The sequence below is a fragment of the Hippichthys cyanospilos genome, chromosome 16 (assembly GCF_059441005.1).
Source record: "Hippichthys cyanospilos isolate Australia breed blue-spotted pipefish chromosome 16, RoL_Hcya_1.0, whole genome shotgun sequence".
NCBI lineage: Eukaryota > Metazoa > Chordata > Actinopteri > Syngnathiformes > Syngnathidae > Hippichthys > Hippichthys cyanospilos.
In genome coordinates this window covers 5,410,021-5,437,013 of record NC_142384.1, presented here as the reverse complement: position 1 = coordinate 5,437,013, position 26,993 = coordinate 5,410,021, and the positions used below count along the sequence as shown (strand labels likewise).

At 37.7% G+C, this 26,993-nt stretch overlaps 3 protein-coding genes across 7 annotated transcripts in view; 1 reads left to right on the top strand and 2 right to left on the bottom strand.

The window, feature by feature from the left end:
* Positions 1–11,570, top strand: part of LOC148410274 (ras-related protein Rab-26-like) — a 28,927-nt gene extending 17,357 nt beyond the window's left edge. Inside the window, exons 3-9 of the mRNA XM_088436271.1 lie at positions 86–127; positions 2,043–2,109; positions 2,406–2,458; positions 8,606–8,671; positions 10,662–10,718; positions 10,793–10,869; positions 10,964–11,570. Of these exons, the coding sequence (XP_088292397.1) occupies positions 86–127; positions 2,043–2,109; positions 2,406–2,458; positions 8,606–8,671; positions 10,662–10,718; positions 10,793–10,869; positions 10,964–11,063 (462 nt within the window). The 3' untranslated portion in view covers positions 11,064–11,570. The remainder of the gene's footprint in view (positions 1–85; positions 128–2,042; positions 2,110–2,405; positions 2,459–8,605; positions 8,672–10,661; positions 10,719–10,792; positions 10,870–10,963) is intronic.
* On the bottom strand, positions 8,948–21,508 carry LOC148410273 (arf-GAP with dual PH domain-containing protein 1-like). 2 transcript variants are annotated; one of them, XM_088436264.1, is made up of 11 exons: positions 21,305–21,508; positions 20,128–20,258; positions 19,887–19,978; positions 18,475–18,557; positions 16,227–16,339; positions 15,975–16,121; positions 14,678–14,761; positions 14,514–14,576; positions 14,371–14,442; positions 14,071–14,299; positions 8,948–12,821 (listed from the first exon to the last, which is right to left on the bottom strand). In XM_088436264.1, the coding sequence occupies exons 1-11, from the start codon at positions 21,393–21,395 to the stop codon at positions 12,793–12,795; spliced, it is 1,134 nt and encodes a 377-aa protein (XP_088292390.1). In that variant the 5' UTR covers positions 21,396–21,508; the 3' UTR covers positions 8,948–12,792. The 2 variants fall into 2 exon arrangements, with proteins under 2 accessions (XP_088292390.1, XP_088292391.1); XM_088436265.1 differs by having other exon boundaries at positions 19,891–19,978; positions 21,305–21,454.
* Positions 21,509–21,982: 474 nt separating this feature from the next.
* rnps1 (RNA binding protein S1, serine-rich domain) lies at positions 21,983–26,979 on the bottom strand. Of its 4 annotated transcripts, none has more exons than XM_088436270.1 (7): positions 26,906–26,979; positions 26,114–26,263; positions 25,685–25,870; positions 25,484–25,613; positions 23,742–23,895; positions 23,348–23,489; positions 21,983–22,311 (listed from the first exon to the last, which is right to left on the bottom strand). In XM_088436270.1, exons 1-7 carry the CDS (start codon positions 26,977–26,979, stop codon positions 22,206–22,208), a joined length of 942 nt encoding a protein of 313 aa, XP_088292396.1. In that variant the 3' UTR covers positions 21,983–22,205. The 4 variants fall into 4 exon arrangements, with proteins under 4 accessions (XP_088292396.1, XP_088292392.1, XP_088292393.1 ...); XM_088436266.1 differs by having other exon boundaries at positions 26,114–26,260; positions 26,902–26,971; XM_088436267.1 differs by having other exon boundaries at positions 25,685–25,846; positions 26,114–26,260; positions 26,902–26,971.
* Positions 26,980–26,993: the final 14 nt, after the last annotated feature.

Below are 26,993 nucleotides of genomic sequence, written 5' to 3'. Positions count from 1 at the left end.
CAACGGTAGATGAAGACATGCATTATTCATTACGGGCGGGAGCGCGCCGGCTCATATTAATGATTTCTTTCGCTCTCGTTTCCAGAATAAAGTCCTCAGTATTGACGGACTCAAGGTGAAGCTGCAGGTAAGACCTTTTGATTTGGACCATCATCTGAAACATGGTGTCATTACATTGGGTTAATAGAGAACTGTCAGTCAAATATAAAACAAAATTTGGTAAAGCAGTATGTGGCTCCTCATGGAAATCCCATTTAAATAAATGGAATGCTATTAACCCATTCCAGTCCTTCTAAAAAATATATATATACCGTATTTTACGGACTATAAGCCGCGAGTTTTTCATCATGATTTGAGTCCTGCGGTTTATCGTCCAGCTTGTCGAAAAAGCCGAGAGTTTTGTATTGTAGTCAATGGAGTTCGCGTGACTGGGCGCGAATGCACGTCAGGCGACGCGATGGACGGAATGGAGAAGCGAAAAGCGAAATTTTGCCTTTCGCGTGAAGTTTTTTTTTTTCTTTTTCCGCGTTTCGCGTCGCGACAGCCAATCAACTTTGGGAACATTCAACGGCTCACGCAGGGGGAAGGAATGAATCATGGCGGCCGCTTTGCGGTCACCCGGAGTGATCCAACATGGCCAGCTGAGCTTTCAATACAAAACGGAGCCAAGCAATAATACATACCTGTGAATATTATATTGTCAAGTCTTCATGTTTTGATGAGTCCTGTCAATTATCTGTTGCTTCAAGTGTTATTAACCTGGCTGGGACAGACCGATTATCGGCCGGGCTGATTATTGGCATTGATTTTCAGCATTTTGGGAAAATACCAGAATCAGACTTTTTTTTTTTAATTTACAAAAAATCCGACAGCAGAAAATACATTTTTAGCTGTTTGAATTTCAGGTAACTATTTGCTTAAATTTTCAGTTACCTGTAACTTTATCAGACATTGGAACACTGCAACTTTTGTTTTAAATTAAAGCAAAGACCAGTAAAATTTTAACAGCTCAGTACTTTTTTATAATAAAATTATAGGGAGTTATTTAAATATTTAAGTTTTCATTTAACATATTAAGACATTCTAATGTCCCTCAAGACGGGCGGGTACCCCCTTAGTGGGACGCGAGGCGATGCCGACATGGGTGTGGATGCGAAGTTTTTTTAAAGATTGACATAATTTTTATTTTATTTTAGGCACTTTGAGGCACCTGTTTGTTTTCTGTTTTAGACTAACCTGTGACCTGTAATCTTATTCATAGTAAGCACGGCAATTGGGGGACATGAAAGGGTTTCTTTTTCTTGGGGGGGGGGGTGAGCAAAATGTAATGGAGAAGCGCTGGTTAAACTGAAAATAATCACAACATTAAAATGCTGTTCATCAACGATTTACTACAGTTTACATGTTACACAAAGGTCCCTAATGATAATTAGTTAAGTTCTTTTCCCTAATTTTACGGAAAACTACCACTCATTTGGATGACCGCGCCATTGTTGTACAAGCTCGAAATTTTCAGCAGCAAGTCATCAACTGAATGATATTGTTTGGTGGCTGAAGGAGGGCTGTATGTGTGTGTGGGCGAGCGCTCTGTTATGCACTTTAATTGGCTCTCCATCACTTCAGAAAACAGAGTTGTTGTTTTTTCCCCCATCCCCCCCTCGTTTTAATTTAACAGTTAACAGCACGCCCCGTGTGTGGGCAAGCTTGAATAGAAAGTGAACAAATATAAATAAATACTGTACTGTATGCATGGTTACAGTAGAGGGAACATTACGTACAGTAATTCTGTCACTTCCTAGGACAAAAAAAAACAAAAACGTTCAGTGTTACGTGATTGGAGTTAGTTCAATTTTGCACATCAACTGAAATGATGTCACTGGAGATGTCAGCATTTTGGCCAACGTCAATGGCAAATAAGCAATTTCACCAGCTCCACTCAATGTAGGCTTATCACCAACTGAATTTGAATGCACACTGCACAAATAGAAAAAGTCAATTTAAGGTAGACACAAAAATTCCTTATCAGTCTCCTCACTCTGCAGATTTGGGACACGGCCGGCCAGGAGAGGTTCCGCAGTGTCACCCACGCTTACTACCGCGACGCCCACGGTGAGATGAAATTGCTAGACTTTGATACATTCTTCCAAAGAATTCTTCCATTTCTTTCTGGTCCCAAATAAAGTAGTTAAGTTATTTAAAAGTCATTAATATGAATAATCCCTTCAGTTTGAATGTGTAATTCCAAATTATTTTAGAGTGACTTTTAGGATGTCATTTTCCGATAATTGGAACATTTATATTTTATATAAATGTGGAGGGGCCTCATTATTCAGTTTTGCAATTTTGTGATGAAATGAATTATAGCATTTAATCATGTTGATTTTGCTGGTACATCTGTATTTTAGCTTTGCTTCTTCTCTACGACGTCACCAACAAAACATCATTTGACAACATTCAGGTAAGTTGAATTTGTATCACCATCACACTTGTCTCAATCATTGCAACATATATATATATATATATATATATATATATATATATATATATATATATATATATATATATATATATATATATATATATATATATATATATATATATATATATATATATATATATATATATATATATATATATATATATATATATGTGTGTGTGTCTAAAGCACACCTGTCTGCATTATGCATCAGTCAGTCAGCGGGTAAAATGAGGGTGAAGGTGACCCCTGCTGGGCTGTTCTCCATCTTTGATGGAATGTTTCAAGTCAGACGCGTGTCCTCATTAGTCACCACCAGTAAGTCGGAGTCAAACGCTAGCATGAATAAATGAGTTTTCGTGCCGTCACATCTTTGGAATTAATAGTCGTCTTCGACAATCTTTTAAGGGACAGTCACACAGTGTTCTCATATCAAAAGTTTGAATGAAGGACTGAAGTTTATTATATATTTTACCTTAGAACGGTGTGTCTGTGGATCCATAATAAGCCTTAACTGGATTTTCCATTAAATGTAGATCTTTATTTTGAGCACTATCACAGAATCTTTTAGATCGGCCTAAAAATATCATACCTGGTAGAGTATTTTTTGGACTATAATGGTCAATAAACAGGTCTCTTTTGAAAATGTATTAAGGGTGAAAACCGTTCGTTATAAGGCTCACTGGGTTATAAAGTAAAGATATTTTGAGAACTGCAGACATTGAGCAACTGTTTTTGTTGGTGGGGTTTGTGACAAACACATTTCATGATAAACGATGAAGGTAATAAGAGCCAAAAGCATTCATTAGCGCCGCATATTTGATTTCCGTCATAACAAGACAGATTGGGTATATACTGAACGTAACCAAGAGGAATGATTGTATTGGACATTTGGATTTTTGGGGCTGTTTTGGCCCTTGGACTTTTGCCATTAAATTGATATCTATCTTGTAATTTGTCTCAATTTGCACTAGAAGCTTTGCCACCTCATGTCACACCATCATCTATGCACTTTATATTAGTGCAGACTTCTTTTTAGTCTCTCTTAGAGAATGCACAAATAAATCAATATGTGGAGTAATTTTTTTTCTCAACTTTTGGGTCCATCGCATTGACATATCCTCCAAACTAAAAGAAAAGTAAAAAATGACCAAAAGAAAGAGAATCGTAGACTATTGATTGCAGAGGTCCCCAACCACCGGTCTGCAGCTCGGTACCGGTCTGTGGATAAATTTATGCCAGACCGCATGGGCCGCAGCCGAAATAATGAACTTGTCAGGCTAGTAAGAGTTCCCTCCCTTTTCAGGCATTTTTGAGTAATTGATCTAATTTCAGTTAATTCCAAGCTGTGTTACATAGGCTGATTTAATCACGACACCTCTGGCTCAAGGGGCAGTGACGACATCAACTGAACAACACACTAGTTTCCATCTTAACAGCCGCTCGACAGCTTTACATATGTTGACAAATTATTATATATGACCAAAAATACCCTCTTAGGATATTATTCTATAATTGAAGTGATTTGTGCTGATTTGGTTTGTTTAAAATGGGGTAATGCACTTGATAATCCAATGAGCCTTATAGTTTGGTGTGGTGTATACATAGGAATTCCCTAAAATTGGCAGACCATTGAGACTGATGGTCTGTGCGTTGGTCAGTCACTGACAGATTCCCATTTTGCCAAGGAATAACAAAAGATGGGCCAGAAAAATTGTAAAATGTCCACTTTTGGTGGTGACGAAGGAATCACGTGAGCTTGGGTAAAATAAAACGAGGGAGCGACGAGTTTTGGTTCGGCTTGAACAAAATGATGGACTGACGATGACGGAAGGGGGCATAGGGCGTCTACAAACCAGCAAAAATGTGTGAAATAACTACCCCTGAGAAAAAAAAAATATATATATATATATATATATATATATATATATATATATAATTGATCATTGAAAGTTGCCTTATAATCAGATGTGCATTATTGTCTGCCAAATACAATTGATAGAAGATGATAAAAAAATCAACCTTAACTTTAAAATTCAGAATCACCAACTGCGAAAAGCAAAAGAATATTGTACAGAAGAAATGTGGACCTCAATATCACCCAACCACACAAAAAAATGAAAGGTAGCACAAGCATTTCTCAACCCGAAAGACATCTCACGATATGCAAATAATCCATCTGGGATTACAAACGCTGATATTTTCCTGGCCCATTCAATCATTGGAACTTGCCAACATCCCTCCAGTAAATGGAATCTGGTGACAAAGAACTGAACCAATTGGATTCAAACAGTCATTCTTCCTTGACAAAAAATATAAGCCTGGTTTGATGACAGTTTTAGTTTTAAAGATAGCGGAATAAAACAGTAATTTGAGTAAATTGAGTGCCTTGGGTACCAAAATGCCTAAAGCTTCACCCTGTTTGCACTTGGTTTCAATGGCTTTGCACCCTCCGCATAATATGTGCGAGAATATTTGTCTGAGAGACAACATCTGAAAAACATTAATTCAAGGGAATCTTCTAGTCTCTTTCTTTCAATCAAAGTCAGCAAATGCCAGAATATTGGATCCCTTGAAAAGGTTATCCTGAGTGATTATTGTGATGCGGTCCATATTAGAGCGTCTTCTGTTGCCACTCTATTTTTCGTGAGGTCTTTCAAGCCCCTATCCCACAAAGGGGCAAAGTGTCGGCAACGGTAGCAGCTCTTTTTATCTCATCGGGGTTCTTTAGAAGAATGTTTGCTTGTACTGCTCTTTGCAAAGAAAATCCAAAGTCCAGTGATCGTGAACAAACCCTGACGATATGTAAAGAGCTGCTGTCCTCGCCGATTTTTGTATCTGCATTGCATCTGTATCTTTTAGTCATCTAAACCCTTTACATCCTGGGATTTACTCTTTGTGTCCCACTTTTTATAACTTTTATAAACTCCTGTCTATACAAGCCTCTGAAATCGAGTCTCTGGAACCAACAGGTTGTGGTGTGCTAAGACATTTGAATAGTCACTATATATAGTCATGTCCCTGAAAATATAAAAGAGAATGTGGGAGGCAGAAACTGGCTATCTGTCGTTCTTTTGGTCTCACATTCAATGTACGTAGCACATTGAAGAGAGGGTGCCTAACAAGCAGAGACTGTCAAATGTCATTTCAGCCTTTTCCCCACAGTCCCTGTTTTTAACATTTTCCCTATTTCATCAGACAGTTTGTATACACACATTCAGTCCGTGGATATTGAATGGAAGGCGCTATTCAGTATTTTCTTGCAAGTCTTTTGTGACGGGGCATTGGGTTGCCTGTGTAGATGCACCCATGTCAGAGAGGATGCTTTGCTTTTCTGAATCAACGTGATATTTGGTAGGCAGATCTATTATAAGATGTCCAACATAAAAGTCGTGATGGACACAAAAAGACACTGGTTTGAAGAGTCCATATTACAGTCTTTTTAAAGGCACGGTACTCTAAAACCTTCTAAAACTTTATTTTTCTTTTTTGGCCTAAGATAAACAGGATTCTGTCAAAAAATTAAGTAAATCTGCAAGTGATCCTTTGTAATACTTGTCCGAATGCAGATTTTCAAAGCCCATCAGTCATCCAGACGTGCATCACGAGCTTTGCCAGTGCCTCTAAATCTGCTTACGAAGCCGTCAGTGCTGGTTTTTTTCTGTTGTTCTTTTTGATGATGCCTTACGCAAGAAGATTTTAATGAAGCTTTTCTATATAAAATGTTGCTTACCACCACAAAAAAAGAGGGAACAATATCCTGGCTCTGGCCCTGGCCAGGTTTAAACGGAAGGGAGGATAAATGCTTATTTATCAGTAAGCGCGTACCCCACATGAGTATGTCTTTCGATGGTACTGTACATTTTGTTCTAGCCAGGCCACAGCGTGAATGTTTTGTCTATCAAACTGCGTCACTGTCGCAAAGCTTCAAGCTCCTCTCATGGGAAAAGTCCTACTTTTTCTTCCAGCTCCTGTGGGTAATATCAGACTATTTTCTTCTCGTGTTCTGTCTTCTCTCCTCTGATACTCTGATCAAAGCTTTCAGTCACTCTCAGCCAATCCCCCAGAAAGATATAGAACACAGGTGGAACTGCAGGATACTCAGCTGAAGTTTAACGTTCTTTTAAGTTTTCTAAGAAAAATAAATAATATAATAAAATTATATATATATATATATATATATATATATATATATATATATATATATATATATATATATATATATATATATATATACACACACACACACACACAAAAGTCCTTGTGCATTGAAATTTCCCCTTATGACTCGTTGTGCATTATCGTTTGAAAAATACGGTAATAGTAAAGTATACATCTCACCACAGCCTTCCGTTAATCATTTTAAATACATAAACCTCATATAAGCATGTTCCCCACTATCATTTTTTGTTTGTTTGTTTTTTTAAAGGGTTTTAAATGCGCTGTATAGTCCGAAAGTATGGTATTGAAAATGACAATTAGAAAATATACATTTGTTTAATTGCACAATCAACATCACATATCAGAGGTCCACAACCGTCAGTCCCTGGTTCGGTACCAGTACATGGATCAACTAGTACCGGGCCGCATGGGTTGCACCCGAAAAAATGATGTTATGGAACTGATTTAGTTTATTCTTTAACAGTTCATTCATTATTTGGATTGTTTGGATGGAGATATGCTTTTTGGCGCTGCCTCTAGCCGTTGTTGGTATTACATTTTGTAGTGAGGAAGGACCGTGCAGCATCAATTGAGCGCAGTCACTAACCCCCCATTTGAAAGTTTCCAGAAACAGAGAAAAAGAACTTAGTTTCCTCAATTCAGTAACTACAGACTACAGATGACTATGATTGTCTACACAGACATAAAGAATAAACACCATTTTTAGCAATCACTTTGATACTTGATAATCTGACAGTAACTTAAAAAGTTACTTGGCAATTTGAGCCAGGAGGCTAACAATATAAGAACTTTTTTAATGCTTGTCAGAAGTGAATGACACCCACTCCATATGTATAATATATGCTTGTTTTGTTTGTTTCACTGAACATTTGTTAAAAGTGCCGCTCTTGAATAAAATATGAGCACAGGCCAGTCACTTGAGCCAAGCCACTGATAGATATTCTAATTACTTTGAAACATCATATTAATCTTGTTGAAACCAGAATAATGTTTGCCTCCAATTACCATTTTGGCTTATTTTTGTTGCATTTATATTCATTAAATTTTTCTTTCAATTTTTTTTTTTGTTCTGCTGACACTAAGCACTTGTCTTATAATAATACTTATTGGAATGTTATTTGTTTTCATGCAAGTTGCATTAAGGCAAACATCATCACTCAGCCACCATAGCGAGATAATAGTTATCTAATCATGAAATCAATGGTGGCATATATATGAAGTGAGCTGAGGAAGAAGCGAGGGTGTGCTAAAAACAGCTCTATGATCTCATTACATGCCATGTGGCATCAGCATGTATGAGAGAAGCTGTCAATTCAAGGAGATTTTGTTCATGCTGAGGAGATGCGGTGATCCTAAACAGAAGGTTGGGGGATGATATAGTGTTTATTATATCCAAGCAAATCAGCACTTTTTTTAGCTCCTCCCTCCTCTGTCATCCCTTGCCCTGGAGGTATTCCTGTTGACAGGATTATTAATATCCCAAATTTTGCAATGCTGTTTCCATATTTTTCTTTGTTTTATTTGTTTGTTTGTTTTTTTACAACCACAGATCTCTTTTTTTAACTCCCCATTACCAACCATGCAGTGTTAACCTTTGCCCTCCACTGGTAACAGTGTGGGCTCACCTCTTGCCATTTAGAATGGCCTCTGGCTGGATGTAACCTGCTCACACTCCTTCTAAGAGACAAAAGGACATCATCGGGTTTAATTACAAGTTTAGCATTTGTGTCAAGGCGCACAGACAGTTGTGCAAGCGCTCCCAAAAACAAGCCAGATTGATCGTTGGCTGGCCATTTCGAAAAGTGCAATGTGAGGGGCAAGACACTTAAGGACACGCTCAGCATGCTGGTCTGATGAAGGGTATTCAAATAAGAGGTCAATTCAGTTGCGGGTTTCTGTCTGAAGATGAACTGAATGTTTCTTGTCCATTCTCTGTTTTATCTCCAGGCTTGGCTGACCGAGATTCACGAGTACGCCCAACAAGATGTGGTGCTCATGCTACTAGGAAACAAGGCAAGAATTGAAACTAGGGATGGGCAACGGGCGGCCCGCAGGAAGAGGGGCCCCGACCACATTTAAAGTGGCGATTAAAAAAAAGATATACAGTATATTGTATGTATTTTTTCCATGAATATTCATTAGATTTTCCTCACACAAAATGGGTGAAATGGAAAATTCCAGGAAAAAACATCCCATTATGCATTATTTTATTGATTTATTTATTTTTAAAAGAAACACATTCACAACACTTTTTTAGTTCGTTTTTTTTAAACTGCTTACTATCGAGGTATTGATTAGAAGAAGAAAAAAAGCCTTGCTATACACATTTTTTTAAGCAACAAAAACCAAAACACTTACAGTAAATAAACACGCCTTACATACATGGTTTATTGTTTAGTTTTTAGACAAAGAAAAAAAAACACTGTACTATACTTGATTTTTTTTAGGGGAGTAACTATACAATACATGGTGAATTTTTTTCAGAAAAAAACCCCACCGTGTAAGGTGTTTATTCCAGATGAAAAAATGGGAAAAAAAAATTCTGCAAATATGAGATTCTGGATGGACTGAACCATGAGGACGCTATGATCACCCTCTATATTGTAAAATCATCATTCACCACTAAATGGCAGGTGTGGCTTAGTTGTGCCTACACTAGGTCTTATGCAGTGGACCCCTGGATTGTGGCGTCCATGGCTTCTGTTTTTTTCATGTTACGAAGTGGAAAACTAAGTTTTTTCGTCCCCTCTTTATGACATTTTTCCGCTTTATGACATCAATATCTGTCATGACCTGCGGGGACGGCTGTGTTTGTGGGTTTTTTTGGCCTCCCTTTTAGGCGTTTTAGGTAATTGCCCTTTTTTTCTGTTTGCATCAAACTGCCTGCACTGCAACGCATCACTAAGATGCTCGTATACTATTGGTCGGCGATCACGATGTCAACAAGATGCCGTCACGGTGTCACTAAGATGCCGACATGCTAAAGACTTGATCTCGTGTGAGTGCTTACAATATCGTATTCATGGATCCCAAGATGGCTAGTGATGTTAAAGGTAGAAGTAAGAAGATAATTACTGTAGTATGGAAACGAAGCTGGAGATAATCAAGAAATACGAAGCTAGGCAAGGCTACCCTCGCTAACGATTATGGCCGTAAGTAAATCAACGTCACTCAAAGGAAATCCTTTATTTTATTTTTTTTATTTATGATGTTATTTAAACTTATACATGTATATTATATATAAGGAAAACTTACTATACTATTTTTTCGCCAATTTTTAATATGTATACAGTATACAATTTTTATGTTTTTACCTGGGCATGCATTAGCTAATTACCTTAGGTTTTTATTGCCCGTCATATGATTAATTCACCTTACGATCCCAATCCAGGAAAGGATTAATTTTGTATAGAAGGGGTCCACTGTACTGTGTGAGTAGGCCATATATACCATAAATAGTCCATAAACTGCTCCTACAACATTTTAGTGTCATTTTATAGAATCTGCCTACACATACCCTTGGCCAATATATATAGTTGTAGGAGCAGGACTATTTATGGTTTCAACCATTGCTTTGGCACCAAAATGTGGCCAAGGATTTGTGTAGGCAATTGTTAACATTTTTAGATCGTGTGCATTTGTATTCAATTCAAGGCTTATCCCCTGCTATTCACAGGGATGACTGTATTCCAAAAAGTAGAATTTTATTCAATTTCTGGCATAGACACACGCCTCCCACCCTGCCAGCGCACCAGCTCATTTGCAAATATCACTGATTACACATCACGTTGTTATTTCGCATGCCTCCCTCACAGTGGAGCAGAACAGATGGTTGACCCACCTCCGTTAGCATCCCGATAGCCACTTAAACTCACTAGTACCTGGACGCCAACGGCATCCGCGATGTAAACTGTGGACAGAAGAGCAAGCGGGTCTGCGCAGCTGGCTGTTGCTCAAATGTTGTGTGTTGACTCGTTATTGACGTCCATGTTGTCTTTGGCAGGCTGATGCTACTCATGAGCGGGTGGTGAAAAGGGAGGATGGCGAGCGGCTTGCAAAGGTGAGGAATTTGCCCATCAGCTTCCCAAAAAGTTATGAAAAAAATATAGATTTTTTTTTTTTTTAATGGTGCAGGAATTTGGGGTTCCCTTCATGGAGACCAGTGCCAGGTCTGGTCTCAATGTCGAGTTGGCATTCACTGCTGTAGCCAAGTAAGTTAACATACAGTACATCTTTTCAACATGATCAAATCCAAGATATAGAAGATTAATTTTGTTCATATTAAGTCTTTTTCTTGTGTTTCAGGGAGCTCAAGCATCGTTCTGGGAAGGATCCCTGCGAGAACTTCAAGTTACAGGAATTTGTGAATAATGAGGTTAAGAGTGCTAGCTGCTGCAGGGCTTAAAAATCATCCAAGCCCTGAAAATATGTATCTTATGTGAGGTTACAGGGGAGCCCGTTATCTTCTCATAGAGAGAAGCAGACTTTAGAAGGATATGATTAGTACTCATAATAAAGTATGACATCTTTATACAGCTTTGAGTAAGGGTGTAAATATTGCATGTAAAATTATTCCAGTAAAAGACAGACTACAGAATGTTTACAATGTTAAGTATTAAAACAACAAGACTGTGTATATTTCAGTTTTAAATGTATTCTTGTTGGTGGGGTGTATTATTTTATGTATTTAATTTGTCATACTTTTCATCATGTAAATTGAGTAGTAGTGCATTTTTGCAATATTTTGTTGACAGTGTTAAGACTGGAGCTTTTGTACAATATTTGCCTGTCAGAATAACTATGAATATAATGATAGCGAAGTTCAGTTTCTGGTAAGTGTTTACTGTTCCTTCCAATGTTTTATGAGTGTTTCTTTGTTGTTGTTGTTACAATAAAAGCAGAAGCCACTACAGTATTGTGTGTCATTCTTGATGGATAACTTACAAACATTTTGTATATTAATTTGCATTTGTGGTGTGCTTGTGAACACAAAAAAGCCAGCCTATTAAATTACCCTATTTCAGGGGTGTCCAAAATTTTTCCTCAAAGGGCCAGAATAACATAAGAATTCAAGAACTTTTTTATTTTTTTTAAATACATGACAACAATTTTTTGGTTTTAGTTTTCTTAATATCTGAGCAGTTTTCTACTTGACAAATATTTTGTCATTTTGCAAGATTTTATGGGAGTCAGGCATCCTGTAACCTACCAGAAAATGTCAGACCTTACACTGAGCAGCAATCAACTCCTATTTCTACATTCAGAACCAAATTTGGAGAAATCGCTCAAAAGACAAATATTTTTTTAAGCCATCACTTGGGAATAATAAATGTGATATGTTGACATTTTTTACCTTGACATGGAGCAGAATAAATATTTACAATTACAATTATGTAGTAAAAAACTACTCACCACTGTGTTTTGAAGATAAATGCTAATTCTTGTTTAGTTATAAATAGTTAATTTGCAACGTTGAATATTTAGAAAGCTCTCCGTGAATAAAACAAATTTATTAGTAGCAAATGTCATTATTAGTATATGGCACAGGCCACTCAAAAATGAATACAAAAAGTCAAAAATCAGTTTTTGCTGATGTATAACTAACTATGAGCTATGACATCCGTATAACTTTGAACTACAGTATGTTGCTAACCAGATTAATAACACAACTTTGGTACAAGTTCAAGTTCCCTTTGCAGTACAGTTTTAAAAATGATGTTGAGATGGTGCCTTTAATGACAAACTAGCTTTAGTAGATATACACTAATGGAGTAAATGATTTACCACAAGACGACCGTTTAACTTAAGTCTGTGAAAATTTAAAACCTTACCTTTGTCTCCCCCTCGTGGAAAGTACATGGCATACAATGAAAAATATAGCACGGATAGTAAGGTTGTTGTTTTTTTAGTACAGTACTGTGATTATTTTAGAATTGAACTGTTTAATCCAAAATGAAAAGAAATGGCCTTGTGTGGGATGCGCTGGCTTGAACTTATCCAATGTGAAACAGTTTGTTCAAACTTACACATGGTGTCCTCTTGCTCACAGTGTGATAGTCAAGTGTGAGGGGAAACGAACTCTTTCAAGGGATCCTCCAGTTTGTCTACTCATCCTGAAGAATAGATCCAAGTAGTCAAGGTCTGTGCTTAAAATAGGCCTCCACTGCAGAAGGGGCAAACAAAGATGAAAAACGTGTATTTTTTTTTTTTGTTAAATGAGCATGCTTCAAAGATGATCTACTTGGAAAAACTGCTATGAAATTTGACTTGCTGAAATGATTGTATCGTGACAATTAAGGCCTTTTAACACCGGATTTGTTTTTCGTGACATTCACTATAAAGTGCGGCGCATGGACAACAGCTATCGTGAAATATTGTTCATATCTGGATTATATAACATCCCATCAGGAAATAGCTTGAGAATCACGAGTAGAGCTACAAAGAGTGTGGCAATTATTATTCCCAAAAGGTATAGGAAGTCTGCCGTTTGAAGTGGGTTTTAAAAACAAGCTACTCCAGTAGATGTTTATTACATTTATTTTTATTTAATTACATATTGTAGACAGACGTGTGATGCTACTGTAAATTAGAAAGAACTATTTTTTTGTCATTGCCTGCGGACAGAGCATTGGAGTGACGTTTTATGTTGAGTGCTAAATCAAAATCCATTATTTTGATATTTGCTGAAGTAAAAACTTTTTATTCACTATTTCGTCCGAAGTCTTTTCATTATTAATTTGAATGTACAATTAATACTTTTAAGAACACATTTTCCCATTTGCTTTCAACTGAAGATGACGTCACATGTGCTCATCTTGCAAATGTCACATGACCAAAGCCAGCCAACAGGTGAGCCATGATTGGTATTGACCTGACCTTGAGCTGATGTGATGTCATTTTCAGTTGACAGCAAATGGCAAAATGTTTTTGTAAAGATATTGCTTCCATAAGATACATATCGCAGAATGTATGTAAACAATGTATTTTCATTTATTCCCTAACATCACACAGTAGAAGATATACTACAAAAAACATATCATTTATAGACAAATATATTACTTTTTACGACTGAAAACAGCTGAATAAGCTTAATATCCACAGGTTCAATAGTTTCAGCTCCCGAAGAGACTTTTACTTTGCCACATAAAGTTTGGCTAATAAGTTTGTATCTTTTGTAGACGCACAAAATAGTTTCAACAACCAATATCGTCATTATCTTACTGGGAGTGGGTGGAGCTTGGGAGTAAAATTTGCTGATTTGCGAGAAAAACATAATAACAAGAACTCAGCGAAAGGGGTTAATCACTACCTAAAGTACAAGTAGTTAAATCTACCTGAAATAAAGGTAATCTATCCAGACAGTTGACTTAAGTCAACAACGAGGTGGTGACCCAGCTGTTGATTGAACGTACCTGCGTACTCTTGAGGTAACATAGATCGGCCGATGACCGTCTCAAACATCATTATCCAGTCCTTTTGGTCCTGTTGGCTCTCGCACACAAAAAGGAACTTCCTGTCCGGTGTCACTATGGTGATCCCAAACTGCCAGTGGGTGCTCTGAATGCCCAACGGGAGTCCCGCTAGGACACTGTAGCCATTTTCCTCACTGCCGATGAACACCTCTCCTCGCGCATAGGCGTCCTTGCAGAGCAGGGAGTAGCGTTACCAGACCGAGTGGGAAATCGTCGGGACACCTTTTCTCGGGTACCCACCAGTGGATCTTTGAAGTACATGAGTCTCCTCTCATCCATGGCAAACCATCTCTTCTTAAAACCCTCCGTGTACTGTGCATGAGATAACCATGACACCTTGTTATTTTCGATTCCATACCGTGGAAGAGAAAGGCGGGCATCACCTTGGGACCGGTCTTCTCCATGAAGCCCTGTTTTGCGTAGTTCCTGGTTACCTTGGGTAACAACTGGAGAAACATTAAGCAAGTTTAGAAGTCCGAATCGTGCAGCGTTGTGGGGCAATTGACGATAGCATTGATGGATTTAAATACATGCAGTAGTGACTTACATCAGCTATGGGCGCTACGGGGAAGGCCACCTGCAGGTAGTGTAATCTGGCTGCTCGGATGGCGTTGAACCAGTCCACCATTTCCTTCAGAAAAGGACCAGATGGTTGCCAAGCGACATAAAGCATTAAATCATACCTGCTGGATTGAGAGACCCCAAGATGCTTCATGTTGAATAAATTGGTAGCAAATTAACAATATGAAAGGTTTATTACGTTTAGAACCACTAAAAAGTCTCATGTGCTGATTCTTGAAAAGACGCAGCAAGTTGGCCATTTTGATGTGAATCATATATTTTGATCAGTTCCAGGGGTCCTTCAGAACAAAGCAGTTCAGGTTATTTTGTTCAGTTGTTGACAAATTTGAATGATATATTCCAGACAAATGAAAGAAGTGACAGACAGATTTGGCTTTTTGACAAATGAGGGCATCAGCCTTTATGTAAGCTCAAAATAAAACTGCAATAACTTCTGGCAACAGGTAAAACTTTACAAATGGGTGATGCTGACCGTCTGTAATCTTTATTTCTGTTTCAAACAAAAAAAAGAGAAATTTTAACTAAGTTGATTTAAAACTTTGGAAACCTTTTTTATTTTGAATTTTTAAGTCATATTTTTTTAATTTATCGGTCTCTAACACATTCCGATGACACTGGGAGCTCCCGGAACTTTTTGTTAGAATTTACAACGAAAGATAGATTTTTCTAAGGTTTAAATTGGAAATGTGCAAATGTTGCAATCTGAAATGTTGTTCAATGTTTAAAGATAAAATATAAAACAAGAGTTGGAGTTAGTAGTTTTTTTTCATGTTTGACGCCAAATTTTTCCTCTTAACTGAAAATGGCTATGCAAAAATTGTCTATCAGTTTCCTCGTACACTAATAATCAGTATCAGCTCTAATAACAAAAAACAAATCGGTCTATTTCTAGATGGAATACTATAAATTGAGTGGTTCAAAATCTTGTTCATAAAACACGTAAATCATAAATTGTCATGTATTCAAAATAGAGACCAAAGTCATTTTGACCAATGTTTTTAAATGTCTTGAAATTTTTCTCATGATGCTTGGCAAACCTCTTGTTTAAATTAAACCAGCTAAATATTTTGTTATATAGATCAGTTCTTGTTCATTTTTTGTGTTTTGTGAAAAAAATAATATAAATAAGACTGACCATTATTGAGTGAAGGTGACAAAATAGCTTGATCAAAGTTAATTATAGGCACCAATCCTGGAAAAAATGTACTGTATAGCCGCAATAGCGGAACTCAATTCAATTTGAATTCTGCAAAGTAACACACCTTGCCATCCTCATGGTAAACAAAGATATTGCGAGTGCTGTTGTCCTTCAAGTAGGTTATCTGAAGACCGTTGGCTGTGCCAATTTTAGCTGGCTGGAAGGTAGCATTCATTGTAGCAATGCTCATGATTGCTTTTGGCTCCCTCCCCTGTACAAAGAAAAAAACCAATGTTATACTAATAATTATAAAAGCCTTTTTTTAATTTTTAGTATAATGTAGCGAAAAATTCGGATATGCATTTTGACTACTCACATTCTGCTTGTTGAAATACTTGAGCACGCCCTCTTGTTCGGACAGAATGAATTTTCGGCTCAGGTACTGTCCGTTGTCTCGGCCACGTTTCCATAGAAACCCCTCCCGGTAGCCTGTCACACAATGACAAAATAGCGGGATTATATTCTGGCAGTCGCATCATTAGGTACAGATGCATATGCAATGGAAATTTACCAGAATAGGCTGATACTGTCGGTGTGATCAAATAATAACGTTGAAAGAACTATAAACAATTGTATGTTTTTAATCAGGATGCAGCTAGATGTTGAGTGACGACAGCTGCTGTGTTAGTCAAAAATGTTTTTTTTTTAAACATACAGAAGAGGGTTTGGGGCCAGTGAAGAAGAAAACAAAAGCCTGGCAAGATTCTGACATTTAGCTCAGAATTCTGACTTTATTCTCATTTTTAAGTTAAAATTCTGAGGTTCAAATCAGAAATATGAGGTGAATGTTAGATTTTTTAAAAAAATCTCACTAAAGAAGAAGATTTGGGCCAGTGAAGAGGAAAAATATGGTTGGCAATATTCTGACTTTAACGCAGTGCTTCTCAATTGTGTGTTGCCAAGCCCCCGCCCCAGGAAAGAGAAAGTTTTTCATTATCCACGAAAATTGTATAAGTATACCTAAACCGTGTCCTTTTAACATTAACAAAAGAAAAGGGCAATAAAAATCACAACGACTGTTAAATATTTTTTACAGCATTCATACGGGTTACAGCTTTGTCTAAAGCTGAAAAAAAAAGTGCATCCAAGTGCCCAAAACTAAAAAAAATAAAATAAAAATGAACATTATTATTTTATTGCAATTACACTTCACATGGGCAAAACAAATCCTTTTCCCTGGGGTCATCTGCGCCCTACCGTAGGAGGGCCCGCCCCACTTTTTGAGAAGCACTACTTAAATCTCATAATTCTGACTTTCTGATTTTGTCTTTATTCTCAGAATTGTGATTTTAGTCAGAACGTTGACTTAAAGTACGATTTATGCTCGTAATTCTCACTTGTGTCTGAATCTGATTCGTAAGATAAACCAGAGAGAGAGATTTCACAATTTTAAAAGTGAGCATTATGACTTTAAAGTGACAATTCTGAGAATAAAGTGAGAATTCTTATTCAAAATCGACATTAAAGTGAGAATTCTAAGAATAAAGTGAAAATTTTCAGTCAGAATTCTCACATTAAAATAAAAATTCTAACAAAAGTGGCATTTTTCCCAGAATCCTCCATTTAAAATCAGAATTCTGACTAAAGTGAAAGTTCTAAGAATTGAATTGAGAATTCTACGATACTATTTCTTCACCGGCCCAAACCCTTTTCCATAAAAACTTACTTGATTTTTTTCCTTCATATTGCCAAGTGTCCTGAATTAAATCAACCTCATTTATTGTACTCTCTCATTTGTTTCCGATGGTGGGAGTGTGAGCAAACCAGAAATTGCACTTGCAGGAAGATGTGGCTATCATTGCCTAACACACACGCTTACGGCACAAAAGCACGCACACAGTCACACCACCCAATTGAAGAGCAAAAGCAACACTGGCGTTCTTTCTTTGGACTGCCATGCAACACTGCAAGTGATCATAATAGCAAGTTGTAAAACAATGATAATGTACTTCCCCTGATTTAATCAAGCATGCCCATGGAGCATGTTTTAGGCTAAAATTCAGCTGAGAATAATTTGAACCACTGAAATACCGCATACAAAATGGGGCTGGAGACTAGTGGGACATGGAATTATCAAGAACAAAAGCGGTCCATTCTTCCTCGCAGCTGCGTTGCTGAATAGCACAATACAAGGCGCTATTGACAGAGGGACACGAACTCGGAGGAAGAGTGTGTCTGTCATGGCACACTCAGATCAAACATATTTGCACTCCATTTGGATGTCATCTTCATGCGCGAAGTGATACTAACATTCACATTCAATATATCTTTTTAAAATGTGGTTTCAGGGAACAGATAAATGGCAGAATTACATGAATGACTCTGAGAAAGAAGTGAAATAATTCGCTTCGAATTTGCATGAGTCATTATGACATTATTATCACTGAAGCAAGGAGGAAGTAGTTTAGGGTTTTTTCCAACAATAACATTTGCATTTCTCTGACTATATCTGGTACACATCAGTAAATGATATAACAGTAAAAAGTGCACAACTTTCAATGAAGGGGGTAATAAGCAAGAGAGAGATTTTACATATACGACTGATTGGCATGATCAGTTCTTACCTGCTGAGTAGGACTCCTGCGTGCCCCCAGGCATGAACTCCCTCCTCTCGTATTTGGCACGGATCCACTGCTCACGCAAAAGTCTGACGAACAAAAAAACATCATTTTTAACTACAGAAAAATTCTTGTACTACATTCAAAACTTTGACTTATTACTGCGTATACTTGTAGTTTAAGACGGTGTTTTTCAAATGAGACTGGAGATACGTGAAGTCAGTTTGGAGGAGAGGTGAAATTTGAACAGGGTTTCTGTTCATTTAAATGAATGCTTTTTAATGCAGGGTAAATGTTTCTTTCCTAAGCAAGAGCAAATGATTGATTGGAACATTTTGCACATTTTTGTTGTAGTGACTAACTCTTTTCAAAATGCTAAATGTAAGGATGAGCGAGTACCAAAACAAAAGTTTGGGTATCAGGTCAATGCATGTATTGGAACAATACCCACATGATACAGTACGATATCAGCTGCTCTCTTGCAATAGTTTTATGATCACAAACTAGAAATTACAAATAATCCAACCAACCATTTTCTTGAGCCGCTTATCCTCACAGGCCTGCTGGTGCCTATCCTATCAGTAGGTGAGGGACACCCTGAACTGGTTGGTGGACTTGAACTCGGGTCTCTGAAATGTGAGGTGGACATGCTAAACACTGCCTCACTGAGCCACCCAGAATTACAGTTCAGAAGAATAGAAAATTGCCATTAATTCCACAGTATTTAAAGAAAAATGCTATACAGTATTGGCATAGGTGGATCTTTCTTTAAAAATCTTTCTTTACACAATCTGTCATTATTTTTTTAGGGATATCTAGTGTATCATAAACACTTGTGGTATTGGTGGTTGGCATCAGTGATTTCTCAAGAGTTGTGTACTCGTACTGGTAACTATCTGAAAAAAAATGGTATTGAACATACCTAGTTGTTTGCCTTTATTTTGTTCATCTTCATACGGATGCACATTGTCACTAGTGAGACAACAAACGTTGCAGAAATAAAACAGATGATCTTACCTATTCTGTTTTTTGGAATTGCTGATAAAATATGCCTTGACATAGTACTAAAGATGTAGTTCCAAAGTTGAATACCCCAGACAAGCACAGCACAGGACTGAAGGCTTTTTTTTTTACATCTAAATATAATTACTTGGCTGAAAAAAAAAGTATTTCACAGGGGGTACATCTATGAAAAATAACTGAGAACCACTGCCTTAAAACACGAGTGACCCAACTTGTGAGTTTGTCAATGTCGAGCAACACACGTAAACAGACATTGTAACAAAACATAACTGGTATATTCTTTTTGTCCTTTGCAAAAAAAAAAAATGATATCCGTTCAAAAATTATACATCCAAGCAAATATTCCTTGAAATGACAAACTTTTTTTATTAAAATTGTTGTGTTGTGACACTTACGCACAGTCTTTGTGAGTGGGCTGGTAGTAGAAGGCGGGTATGGTCTGCTCGTACTTTGCCTTGGCTGCGTGGTTCCCCACTGAGTCCATCAACTGCATGAGGGAAGGAAGAGAAATGCGATGTTTGTCAGTGATATGTTATCATTGTGCATGCATGCTGTGTTGTGGCGACCAACTTGCAGAGAAGCTGATCTTATTTTTTGTTTGTTTAATTCGAACACAAAAAGTAAGTTAAGCCTCGCCTCCAATTGTTCCATGGTCCATGGGTCCAGCAGAAGCGACTTGACCTTGCTGACCTGTGGGATATTTCTGTGAAGGCCTGAGCAGCTGTGGCACACAAACACACCCAGGGTATACGATGCCCACTCTGGATCTACAAATAAAAAATCCCATATTAAAAAAAAAAAAAAACCATGAAATTTTCTGCAAAGTTTTTTAAAATCATTCAGGGTCAAGGTTTTAAATTGATTTGCAGTCTGGGAACCAACATGATTCTTTGTCTGTTGAGCCACATCTACATTTTCTTAGTATGAGAGTATGCTTCAGCAATAACATTTAAGTGAAATCTTTGTTTTTTCACACATTTTGAAGGGAAAGTCAACAAAGTTTTTTCCCAGTCATTTAATCTATGCAAACCTCACCAAGAATTCTGTCAGTGAAAAATTAAGCAGAAAAATCCACCTGCTTTTACTCATCTGAGGGAGCAGCTATTTTGTCACTGGCTGTAGCCAGATGACATCAAAGTTGCTCAGGTAGCAACCAATCACAGCATGCCTATATTCAAGATTAGGTCGTGAGACGGTTGCAAGCTGAGCTGTGGTTGGTTGTCATCAATTTTGCCACTCCCTGAGATTGATCAAAACAGGTGCAATTTACTGCTTAATTAATATTATTTTTAAATTTTGTGTAGTTAATATTACACAAACGCAATATCAATTACAGATTCACTTTAGACAACTAGGGAACATAGGACATCATATTGAACAAAAGATTTTGGGGTTGATTTTCCCTTAAACCAGGGGTGACAGTAATGGTGACGCTGTACAGTATATTTTTGCATTTCGTTTGGTATACAGGATGAATTCAACATTGGTAGCAATGAGCGGGGGAAAGGTAACAAAATAAATATTAACAAAAACAAAACACAGCAAATGGTTAAATGTATTTTTTATTTTTAAAACTTCGTGTAACTGTTGGTATCTTTCGCAAGATATCGCGATAACTTAGGGGATTCTGGTAGCTTTTGGAGGTGTATTCAATTACATGTTTAAACGTCTTTTTGTGAGAAGTAAGCGCAAGATCGTATATCGACTGAATGGTTGTTTTTCAAAGGCAGTATAATTATTTGTATATGCGTCCGTTAACAAAGTAACATAATACAGTAATATGGCATCTTTGATCATCCCGCCCCAAGTGTACCTGCCGTTCCACAGTCTGCGCAGATTCTATTTCCGGGTTTATCCAAAAGTTCCATTAACTTCTTTCTACTGTTGTGTCGATCCGAAAACATTTTCAAGACGATTCCAGGTTCCTAAGTCAAACTCCGGTTCGACAAGAAGTCGCCGCAAACGCTGCATTGAAGTGGGAGAGTGTGGCGTCAGCTCGCAACGGTTTTCTGTCGGGGTAAATGACCAAAGTGGAGAGAAAACGACCCCGAGCGGCGTTTTTGTGTATTACATCAACAATGACCGTTGGGGTCCTCGGTCTTTCTGCGATGGACGTAACTTAAATTTTAATGCAGTCGGAAGGTAAACTCGCATACATGCGATAATAAAAAACAAAAAAAACACATCTATATTGTATGGCGGTAACAAGCGTGACAAGTATCTTAAATGCTGTTTCATAAAACTGTTTTTCATCTTATGTAAAGCCATATTTGAAGGTAATTCATATTACTATTAACAGCACAGTGAGTAGTGGTTAGGATATCTGCTTCACAGTTCTGAACTTTCAAAGTTCAAATATGACATCTTGTTGGGACAAACACTTGAAAATGCAGGAGTTCATTATATTGCCTCTATTGTACGAGAGCCCTTGGAGAAAATTAGAAATGACCTTCTGTATAAAATTAAATATTCAACAAGATTAACCACACTGTTAATGTTTCACAAGTTTTATTTTTCAAATTCTCTAAAAGTCAATAGAGTAAAAAGGGTCATTATCTCAGCCCAAACTCGTCAGAACAAACAAAATGTACAAGAAAGTTACATTGACAAGAGGGGAAAAAAAAGTACTACGGCAACATGTTGCGTTCAACTTTTTTGTCAATTGGTAAAAAATAAAAAGTAATGTGAAATTGCGCTCAAAGCGGACGATGTGTTTATCGGGACGAGTTTGAGCTGGAACGAGAGCGGTGACGCCTGCGGCCAGGGGATCTGGAACGAGAGCGGCGGCGTACTGGTGAACGCCTCCTTGGGGAGCGGGACCTGCGATGGGACATTGTTACATTTTTAAATGTCAGAGGAAGCCCACTAGAACATCTGAACCATAAGGTAAATCAAAAGCATTTCACAGTCGCTAACATTTCACATTTTACAGTTTTGAAAGAAACTGAATTGTTAATTGAGAAGCGGGTGTGCACACTTTTGCAACCAAATCTCAACTGGATTTTTTGCTTTTTTTTTAACATTACCAGTCAAAAGTTTGGAAACGGAAATTGATTAACACAATCATTTACTCATGTTAAATCGTTATCCAAACCAAATTATAGTTTAGATTTGTGATTCTTCAAATTAGATAATTTATGTCAAGAGCTTTGCACAGCTTGGTATTTTATCAGTCAACTAAATGTGGATGATGCATTACGACCTGAAATGACTTAAGAGTAAATAGCTTGAAATTCTTGACTTTGTGTTTGAAGTTGTACGCAAACTTTTGACTGTCACTGTGTATGACACAAAAAAGTTTTCTCATTCAGAATTATATTGCGGGTAATGATTTATGAAGTTCACAGTCTTATTTATTTAAGTTTCTTCAAAGAAGAAATCATTTGTCTACAACAGCTTTTCGCATCTTGGTATTTCAGCAGTAACCTTCATGATGTGGATGATGCTTTATAAGCTGCAATGACTTTCAGGGCACATCTATGCACTTGAAGAGTTATTAGCTTGAATTTCATGACCTCTTAAATGTGTTTGAGATCATTTGAATTTGAAAGTGCTTTGAAACATTCGACAGTTTACTGATTGTCACAGAAAAAAACTCAGTCAGCTTTATGATGTGGATATGCTTTATGAACTGGAATGCCTTTCAGTTCACAGCTGAACATTATTTTTCAAAAAAGGTAATAGCCTGAATTTCCCTTAATGGATAAGAGATGAGTTTAAGGTGTTTTCAAACTTTTGACTGTCACTTTGTATCACGAAAAAACTGGTATTTGAAAAGGTGTGTGTGGACTTTTTCCTCAGAGACTTCTCAACATGGTTCCTGACTTGGACAGAATACTAGTTAAGGAAGACCGACCTTCTCCTCATGCGGGGCGGGCTGCGTCGCCACATGGGTGGCGGCGGGGGCATTCTGCGAGGAGGAGACAGGCGACGAGGAGGGGGCCGGACCCTTTGGGGCAGAACGGCGGCTGCCGTGATCTCCTGTCCATCAATCTGACCTATGAACACATATGAGAGGGAAAAAAAACAAAACCCTTGTATCTATGTTTTTCTCCTGTGTTGGGCTTGATCTAAAATAGGGTGGTAGTGAATATATATATATATATATATTTTTTTTTTGTTGTTGTGCCATGATGACATTCTTCAGTAACAACATAAACATGTTTGCAAAGTCAGTACCTGAAATTCCAGGCCGCGCTTAAGTGTAGCCCCCCTTCCATGTTTCCACACGGAACCAAATATCATCCTACCTCCGTCCATATACTTGAGGGCCTTTTGGGCCTCCTCGGGGCTCTCATACTCCACGTAAGCAAAGCCCTTGGACATGTGCGGCATCTGCCTCTCCATCGGCATCTCCACCGACTTGATCTTCCCGTATGTGGCAAATATCTCCTGGATGTGGTCCTTCACACGAGAAAAAAAAGGGGAGACTCATTCATAATAATAAAAACAAACAAATTACACCTTATATGTTCATCTTATTAAAGTTGCTTATTCCATTAGTTGGGAGTGGTAAAAAACAGACAAATTCCTTGTGTGCATTTAGAAAACAGTATCAAGCAATAGTTTGGAAACACTTTCATGTTTGTTTTTTTTTGCACACCTGTGACTGAAACTAATTCCAGGTCATAAACACCCACATCATAGAGATGAGTGAAAAATGGCATGCTAAAATGTATTTCCTATGTGTTGCTGCATAATCAGTATGACTCCAGGAAGACAATAAAAACACTGAATTTAGGCGGGAAAAAAAAAAATCCCAACCTTTTCTATTAATAACATACGACTGAATTGAGAAAAAACTAAATCTTTTAGAAAACTGATGCAAAAAAAAAAAAAAAAAAACACGTAAGAGTTTGTTTGCACAAGTGTGCAGACCCTAAAACAAATACCGCATTTTCCCAAATATAAGACACACTTTTTTTTCCCAAAATTGAAGGCCAAAGTATGGGTGTGACCTATAAACAGAAACTTAAGACTTTTTTTTTTCCTCTACATCATTCGAGGAAGATAGATTCATCAGCCACATAAGCAGAGTTTTGACACTGATTCACATTTTTATATCGGCCGTATTCTTACTTACAATAATTACCATAACAGGGCGAGCAAGAGGACAGGCTGTTAGCAGCCAGTGCCTGTTGCATCTAACAGCAGCTTGTGGTCGCTGAGGTTGTTATAGCATTATTTTTAATAAAAGATCCGAGCAGACTGAACCACTGTTCGAGTCCATTCATATTCACCCAAAGAAATATTACTAAATGGACAGGATCGTTGTAAAGGTGCGATGTCTCCAGCTGATCTAAATATGAGTGGCAAGCTATGCAGTCGAGTGCGCCGGTTAGAGATCAGATTTTTTTCTGTTTTTCTATACTTTTTACACTGTCTCCAAATTGTTCGAGCGTCCAATACACAGTAATGTAGGAAATACCAGAATTTGACCTTAAAATTAAGGGTGCGGCCCATATGGAAGCGTGTGCTTTATTTGGGTAGTCACGGTACATGTAAAAAAACAAAAAAACAAAAAAACAAAAAAAAAAACTGAAAAATGTGCACCCCCCAAAAAAATACACATAAAAATAAAAAAAATTGAATATGAAGTAGTTTCCAAACTTCTGAGTGGAAGTTTAGGATAAAAAATTCTAAAAAAAAACAAAAAAACTCACCAACCTCCAATTAATGCACAACTCAATTGAGAGGGAAAATAGCTGTTTGCACACCATAAAAATTTAACAAATGTAAAAATGAATCACTGAAAATAATTGTAAATAAATGATGGTTACAAGGGTGCTACTCTAAAATAATACAAATATAAAAACATCAAAGTGGAAGGCATTTCCAAACTTATGACTGGCACTGTATAATAAATGACCAAAAAAAATATGGAGAGTAAAAAAAATAAATAAATTAGAAAAAAAAAAAATATATCAGACTTCCAACTACTTTTCAACCATTAAGGTAGGTTAAATATTTTAGAGAAGTAAAAATGGCAAACCTTGGTGACATTCCTGGTCAAGCGCCCCAAGTGAACCTTGGTTGGTTTGGGACTAGGAGTCCTTTTCCTCCTCTCTTTGTCTTTATCCTTGTCCTTTTCCTTTTCTTCCCCCCTCTTCTGTGTTTTGGACCTGCACAAAACAATAACTGTGACCATCATGACAAATAAGTCCAACTTATACCTGAAATTCACGAGACTTACGCTGAGCGGGAGCGGCGGCGGTTGTCGTGGCGCCGGCGGCTTGGGCTTGGCGAGCCCGAGGAGCTGGAAGAGGAGGAGGACCGCGAGCTGGAGGAGCCCGAGTGGCTGCTTCCAGACGAGCTGGATCCGCTGGACGAGCCCGAGCTGGAACCGGAGCTGCTGCTGGAAGAGGAGCTCGATCGGGACCTGATTGTAAACGTGACCGGTCAGCTCATTTAAGGGGAAGGTACAGTGTCGAACTCCCCCACATTTGGTACGATTTGGACTGGAAGCGGAATTTTCTCAACCTGCTAGTGGCCTGTAAATGTTTTACACTTAACCCACAAGTGTGTTAAGCGCTTTTTTTTTTTTTTTAAGATGTCACCACAGAAGTGGTGAAGGTGCAAGCTGCTATTACGATGTAATGATTTGTGATCGTGGGCTTCAGACCTGCTGCTGCTGCTTCCAGTAGACGCGCTGCGGCGTTTTCTGGCTTTCTCACGCCCTCTGTCTTTTTCACCGTCCTTGGCAGCAGATTTCTCCTTGGCTCGGTCTTTAGTTTTCTCCTCTTCCTTCCGCTTAGTAGGAGATGGAGCCCTAGAGACCCAACATTAAATAAAAGATAAAATTTAAGATGGAATACTATGAGCAATCCAGCATTACCAAATTGCTATTTATATGTGTGTGTGTGATTAAATTATCAACTTAATAGGAACATCTCACCATAATAGTGCACACAATTGACAGTGTTGTTGCATAAATACAATGCCAGCCGCGTGATACAAAACCATTTTTTAATATTGTATGAAGAGTAATTGTATTTCATTCATACAGCAACGCACTTTGTCAATTAATGTAGCCATGCGTCGTAGATGCTAACTGGCTAGCTACACCAAACGCCGATAATGTTTTCAGATACCGGTTTCTGCATAATATAAGAAAATATTGTGATTGCGAGTACCCTAAATTCAGAAAAGGCAAAGCAATGAAGTGACTATGGCAAAACAGCATACATTGCGATTTGCAAAAAAAAAAAAAAAAAAACGCCGCCATTGAATTTCATTCAGGCCGCTTTTTCTCAGCGAACGGAAGCCACGGGGCTTTAGTTAAATCATAAAATGCTCGACATCGGAAGTGTATAAAACACTCCATTATATAGAAACTCGTTTCATGCAATGAAAAACAGCAAATAACACAATGATCTCAATTGTAACTAATGAATGAAATAGCAAACTTACATGTTTTTTGTCACAGGTGGTCCAATCTTGTGCGACTACGGGCCTCGAGAATAGTCGCTGGTTGATGACGACAGACATCGGAAGTGACGTCG

What these genes read in the sequence shown, in the direction of transcription:
- rnps1 (XM_088436270.1), bottom strand. Translation starts at nt 26,979, where the DNA reads ATGTCTGTCGTCATCAACCAGCGACTATTCTCGAGGCCCGTAGTCGCA. An exon ending in CCTCAAGTATATGGACGGAG is followed by an intron (nt 23,490 to 23,741) that starts GTAGGATGATAT and finishes ATGTGTTCATAG; the next exon opens with GTCAGATTGATGGACAGGAG. An exon ending in CCGCCCCGCATGAGGAGAAG is followed by an intron (nt 22,312 to 23,347) that starts GTCGGTCTTCCT and finishes GTCCCATCGCAG; the next exon opens with GTCCCGCTCCCCAAGGAGGC.
- LOC148410273 (XM_088436264.1), bottom strand. Translation starts at nt 21,395, where the DNA reads ATGTTTTCGGATCGACACAACAGTAGAAAGAAGTTAATGGAACTTTTG. An exon ending in TTTACCATGAGGATGGCAAG is followed by an intron (nt 14,762 to 15,974) that starts GTGTGTTACTTT and finishes CCTTTTCTGAAG; the next exon opens with GAAATGGTGGACTGGTTCAA. An exon ending in TGTACTTCAAAGATCCACTG is followed by an intron (nt 14,300 to 14,370) that starts GTGGGTACCCGA and finishes CTGCTCTGCAAG; the next exon opens with GACGCCTATGCGCGAGGAGA.